The 6,779-nt window shown below is 29.8% G+C and overlaps 1 protein-coding gene across 1 annotated transcript; it reads right to left on the bottom strand.

Annotated features, from left to right (window-relative positions):
• Positions 1–4,855: 4,855 nt before the first annotated feature.
• LOC134690382 (uncharacterized) lies at positions 4,856–6,540 on the bottom strand. The gene is made up of 2 exons (XM_063550357.1): positions 6,107–6,540; positions 4,856–5,747 (listed from the first exon to the last, which is right to left on the bottom strand). The coding sequence occupies exon 2, from the start codon at positions 5,744–5,746 to the stop codon at positions 5,159–5,161; it is 588 nt and encodes a 195-aa protein (XP_063406427.1). The 5' UTR covers position 5,747; positions 6,107–6,540; the 3' UTR covers positions 4,856–5,158.
• Positions 6,541–6,779: the final 239 nt, after the last annotated feature.

Genomic DNA, 6,779 nt, shown 5'->3' with positions numbered 1-6,779 from the left:
ATAAAGGTTCAAAGAGTGCCTGATCACTATTTTGATATTGCGTCATTGTTAAAACACGTGATACTCCAAAAACATAGTTTTTATCAATCAGATGTTCCAATCCAGTACTGGTTTTTCCAAATACATTCCAGATAAGTTTCTCATAGACAATTACGTTCATATATCTATTTTGTGCTCATGTTTACATCATTCGAACGCGATTGATACATTGTTTTATTAACTGTTTGAACCTGTTAATCAGACAGGTCATTGTTTCTCGGAACTGTTACATAAACTTGGAGGGTCCAAAGTATTACTAATACTTAGAAATAAGTTGTCTATTTCTATTTATAGCTTCAGGGAAAAATTTGAATAAAATTTAAAAAAAAGTCGTCTGATCACTAGTATGATATATAAGAAATGCATATGCATATTACTAGTATATAGAATTCATTAACAAGGTTCAGAATATTCAACTTATACTACGTGAAGGGCGACAGACATGAATCCTTTTTCTGTCAATTCAATAGTCACAAGAAAAAGAAGATGTGGTATGAGTGCTAACTCTCTATATAAGTCACATATCTGGTTTTTAAATCATATGCATCATGTTTTTGTAATCTCACATAATGTTGATAAAAAGACCTTTCCGTTTTGAATATTCCTTACAGTTCGGTAGTTTTGTTGTTTTACTATTTGACAATAATTGAACAACTTCTGTGATTACTTTCATTCGTATGACATAATTTGAATGTTAAAGGGGACGATAAATAGCTGAACCGTGTTAAGAAAGAGCCATACTTTTGCACGTTAAAGACACCATTGTAGATGTCGAAAAAAAGAGTAGACTAATGCCGCTTCAAGGCAGCACTGGCACCCTCAAAGTGGAAAGGGATTTATATAAGTTGTAAAACTTGTTTTCCCATCCACTATAAATAAATATGACTAAACTCAATAATGTGAATGCTATGTTGTTTATAGAATAATAGTTAGTGTATATATATGCGCTATTTTTGTTAATGAGATACTTTTCCTAGCTCTAAATTACTTTTATCCTACACAATGCTGATCTTGAATGTTGCTTTCCTTTCTTTTTATTCTATTGCTTGTGTTTCTAGTATCATACGTTTAATCCGGAGAAAATAACACGAACCATGCTAGTGTAGTATATAAAGGCAGCAGTAGTATAAAACTGTTCAAAGTTCATAGATCGACAGAGAAAAAACAAATCCGGGTTACAAACTAAAACTGTGGGAACATATTAAATATAAGAGAACATAGTATATATAGTAAACATTGCGTACGGTTTCTTTTCTTTGAGTATAGTCTGTGATTGGTTAATACTGATCTTTGATAAATTTTCACATGTAATGATTTGATAATATAGTATTAAATGCCTTTTTCGAGTCCAAAAAATGTCTTAATTTCAACTAAAAATTTTAATTTTCTATTGATGTTTTCATATTCACAACCAAATCTTTTTAATTTACTTTGTTTTAGCTATACAATTCAAAACTCGAACTTGACATGTTAACCTCGGTCTCAATAAATTGCAAAAAAATCCAAATTAAAGTTGATTTTAATGAGACTATACAAATAAACACGACATTTACATGTGTACTATCAACATAATTATAAGCGTTAGTGCATCTGTGCTTTTTTCATTTTAGGAGAAGAAGCTTTATCGTGCATTGTTTTCTCAACACTAACCATTAATAAGTACAATATCTCCGTATATCAAACATGCAAAAAAATGAAATAAAAGTTCTTTTGATGTAAGTGAAAATTAGCGTTGATTTATCACCTCCGCCTTAAAGAGTTCACACACTTTAACATAATGATGACAGTGATATGTTACATAACAATTTTTGTCATGTTTATCATCATTAAATTTGTATATTTCGTTAAATGCTTTACCGCAAGACTGTCCAAGGAAACGCAATGATGAAATTATAAAATAATAAGCAATGGGTTTTCAACAAACAAGGAAACATTAAAAGAAATCAAAAAAGAAAAAGGCAAAGGGTGTTTTAAATATATGCAGAATTCCAAGAATGTACTGGTAGTGTCTTAGTATGTTTAAAATGTGTGTACAAGGATTGCAAGTGAAGACTTTGATGTGGTTCGATATATGTATATCCTAATGAAGTATCAACTTGTGAATTTGATTTTGTTTTGGAAATATTGAATGATTTTTTTTCAAAAATGTTATACACGATATGCTTTTTTATTTCAGTATTGAATAGAAACTTGTTCATTGTTGAAAATCGAAATTTAGCCATGAAATGCTAGTTAGTTTTGTAAGTTTATGTATTGTGCTCTAATAAATGTTAGCTTACTGTCTCATTAAGTTGTTTCCTTAGTTTTCGTTTCAAATATATTGATTAGGTATACGGAGAAAATAGTACTGAACTATTTTCTATGCATAATTGAACAGTTCACATTAAAAAGGTATTACATTGTACAAAACTTTTTTCGTTGTTGTAAGGAACAATAAATCAGAACCGATATGAATGTTGATGCTATGATAGACATTATTCAGGATACACCACTACAAGGCCTTTATTTCTCTAAAAGCTTGACAAACACTATGTACAAATATACAATGCAAACCTATCTATTACGTTAGAATTATGTATCAAATATTTTGTCTTGTATTATTTTTCTGATCTATTTTCCGGACTCATAATTTTGGTAATGACATATATACTGACAATAAATTAAAGGGGCCAGTTAAAGCCCGCCGACTAAATAAATGACTCATGAGAGATATGCCAAACCATCTTTGATGTAACTTCATTTATCGTTTTACATTACTGTATTTTACGATAAAGGTAACAGTAGTTTACTGATGTTTCTTTTTCATAAATGAATTTTTAAAAAAACACGGAAACAATAAAACAAAATGTAGGGAATTATATGAACTAACAAAGGTGCAACATCGGTTCGTTTTCTTCATTGTTTTCCAATTTTAGTTGATGGGGTTTCCTAGGTTTTCGTTTGTAACCCGATTTGTTTTTCTCTCAATCGATTTTTTTGAAAAGCGGTATACTACTATTGCCTTTTTTTGTTTGTCGTTTTATAAAATCATATTATGTTGTAATTGAGTTGCATAATAGCATCTTTATTTTGATATCATTGCATAATAACATATGCATTGCCACTGCGTTGAAGTATTCAGAAAGAATATAATACGCCCATTGCAAGCAAAATGTTATTCTGATGACTATTATGGAAGGTTGCATTCGAAATGGTTCAGATAATTTATGATTGATTGATTTGTTCCTTTGAGTGATAGATAATACCGATGTTATCGTCTAACACTGATTTGACCTTTTCGTTTCCTTATATAATTATGAAAAATAAAACGGAGGTTGACTAAGCTACATCCAGAACCGAGCTTTGTATGTGGGGAATTTATCGTAATAAAATTAAGTACAATGGTAATGATTTACAAATTTTAAAATTAAATGAACTTCACGCAATATAAAAGCTTAATAAATCTTCAATCCTGTTGTTGTCTTCTACTTTTGCGCATATAGTGGATTTGTTTTAATAAAGTTAAGTACTATGAATTTAGATGTGTCCTTGTTTGCATATTTGAATGTCACCTTACATGTATGATACATATATTCTAAAACTCAAAAATATACATAACACATATGTCCTTCAAATGATTTAATACGGAAACTTGCAAGATATATGTAACTGAATATGACGGAAGGTTTAAGTCTTAATATTAAAATACAATTTACATAAATCTACATGTAAAGGTTAATGGTAACAGTAAACTGTTAAGTCATATCAAATTGAGGACATTTTTATTTGTAATCAGTAGCTATAGTTATGACATGTTAATGGAATCTTTATAGTTTCTAGAATACTGTACATTTTAATGTTGTATTTCTGTTGTGTTGAAGTTCTCCTCTTATATTTGATGCGTTTTCCTCAGTTTTAGTTTGTAACCCAGATTTTTTTGTTTTTTTCATCGATTTATAAATTTCGAACAGCGGTATACTACTGTTGCCTTTAAGGAACAGTACATCATTTCAATTATTACAATTAGTAATTTCATATTCTAATCGCAGAGAACATGATCTATTTATTAAATGTACTAGTAGTTGGCTTTGAAATTTCTTACAGTAGCTTCAAGAAGTTGATTATCGTAGATTGACTATGTAAGTATAAATCATTGTGACAAACAAAACTTAGGGAATCGAATGAATTATAAAAGTATTTCCTGGAGCACATACTTAACCCAGCGCAAACGCGTTTTATAGTTGAGGCACCATAATTAGAATATGACAAAAAAAATCTTTTACAACTTGTTATAATCACCACAAAAAAAAGGCATGCTTTCGTCATTTTGTATTTGTATGTTAGAACCATGAAATTACTAGGTATGTATGGTTTTTCAATTGAATTCCTATGCATTGTTATGTGACGTTTTTATTTGAAACACGAACATTACTGTGTTCTCATCGTTCTCTCAACTCAACGATATAATGTATACAAATATAGTCCTCAAAACAAGACAGGCTTTCCTACACTATACATGCACCAAGCTTTTTATTACCCCGAACTAACAAAAAATAAAAAAACCCGAATCTTTCTGTACGTTAACGAATGAAGACATTGCACGGTCTTTTTGATATGTATGGTGTTTTTACTTTCAGAGCGGAGGTTCTAGATTTCTTTATTTTTTAAAATTTCATTATGAACAAATTCTTTACGTCCATTTAATTGCAACATAAGATAAAAAGGTTTGTACAAGAATTTTTGCAACGTTAACACTAACCTGTGCCTATTAGAAAAAAACATGAAGATATCATTCTGATTTCATTTCACAATGCAAGCAAAAAGAACAATACATCAATATATTTGTATATTTATTTATCTTAACATCAATCATTACATTGTTTATAAGTGTTTTTTGTATCTTTTCAAGATGAAACCGGACCTTTCCCGTGTAGGCCGATAAAAAGTTACATACTTGTAATACTCTTTGTAATGTTATATCGTTATAATGTTATAACGTTATATCACTGATTCAATTATCCCTCACACTGAATTGTCTCCTCTTTGTCGTATCAGCTTGAAGCTGTTCATGTGGAATTTTCTCTTCGCCTTATGGAGAGCCATAGGTGGTATGTATTCGTCAAACATACAATAAATCCGCTCAAGTTTCGTTTACAACATTATTGTTATCATCAACAAAGTTACAGTAGAAAATCACAGATCCTACCACGTGTCCATTCTGTAGTTTCCCGCCAACTGGTAAGCATCCGACTTGTATGAAACCACCAATGCTTTCGATTATCTTAATCATTGCAACATTATTTGAAAATGTGTCGACATACATTCCCTTGTATCCTAAGCGTTTTGCAAATTCTATTGACTTTCTCAAGGCAAATTCTCCCAATCTCTGTTTTCTCTCTGATCTTTCTACGATCACGAACGGATCAGCTATAGCACCATGTCCCCGATAAAACTTACTAACCGCAATGATAACACCAGCTAAGAAAGAACCACTATCTGGGCATTTTATTGCAAAAGAATGACTGCCTTTTATTTCTTTTCGAAACTCTTTTTCTGAATCGAATTCGTCAATACCGTACCCCTCTCCATTTTTTGCAGCTTCTTGAATCATATTGTATGTTTTTGTTAGTTCTGTTTCTGTCATGTAGTCTATAACAACCCTTCGGCCGGTAGCAAGTGTGTCCATTTCTGGCAAGGATAATAGCGATGTGGTAGTAGACGTCAACATTCTAAAAAAGAAACACGAATGTTTAACGACATTGCATGATTTTTTTATCTTCTTTTTTATCATTTACTTATAATAGCATGTTTTTCTTTTCACTTAATTTTTAAGTCAAAGTTGACATAAGGCATAGAGAGTCTTATTCTTCAAAATTCACCTAGATTAATGATTTAACTACTTCTAATAAATTTTCGAAAACAAAAGATTATTAATAATAATAATAATAATAATAATAATAATAATACTAATAATAATACTAATAATTGAGAAAAATTAAAACATAAATTTGCATCGAATCTAGAATATAATTTTTTAACGTATTATTGCATACTTCTGAATTCAGACAAAAGATTTAAAACAACTTACCTTTAATATCTGACTATTCAATTTATGACGATAAAAGGTAAAAATATGCTGTTATACTATCACTTGATGTAAAGGCTCTCGTAATGAATCAATAAAATAATTCAAATGAATAGTAATCCATAGCTTTATATATACACCTGTGCAATAATAGTATATCAAGCTATCACGTGATTTGTCACATGACTTGCATTCCAGATAGTGACAATCATACCTACTTATATATGAGGTGAGGTTGACGATTTTGTCATCAATGCAGCAAATCACGATAAACCTATTTCATTTGTTAATACTGTTTAAATTACTACTTCCAAACATTTTAGTACTTACGGCAAATACTTATCCTTCTCCATATTTGGAAATTTGAACAAATATATTCGACGACTTATCATATAGTTTTACTTTTCAAAATAGTTTGTGAACATCTTTGTTGACATCAATAAAAATTATTTCGGATGTATGTTTACTAAACAAGGTCTCGTTTATTTGTCGTATTTTGACAACATGTATATTTTTGTTTACCTTTTGACATGCATGTTTTATTTTTTTATAGATACAACAACAAAAAAACAAGCAAGCATGCATGCAGGCCTATATGTAAATATTAAACTTATAAAGGGTAAAATTTATTATAAATAATAATGATAATAATAATAATTTATTATTAATAATACTT

This window comes from Mytilus trossulus, chromosome 11, assembly GCF_036588685.1.
Source record: "Mytilus trossulus isolate FHL-02 chromosome 11, PNRI_Mtr1.1.1.hap1, whole genome shotgun sequence".
Taxonomy (NCBI): Eukaryota; Metazoa; Mollusca; class Bivalvia; order Mytilida; family Mytilidae; genus Mytilus; species Mytilus trossulus.
Note: the sequence above shows the minus strand (reverse complement) of the source record. Positions and strands in the feature narration are given on the sequence as shown.

What these genes read in the sequence shown, in the direction of transcription:
- LOC134690382 (XM_063550357.1), bottom strand. Translation starts at nt 5,746, where the DNA reads ATGTTGACGTCTACTACCACATCGCTATTATCCTTGCCAGAAATGGAC.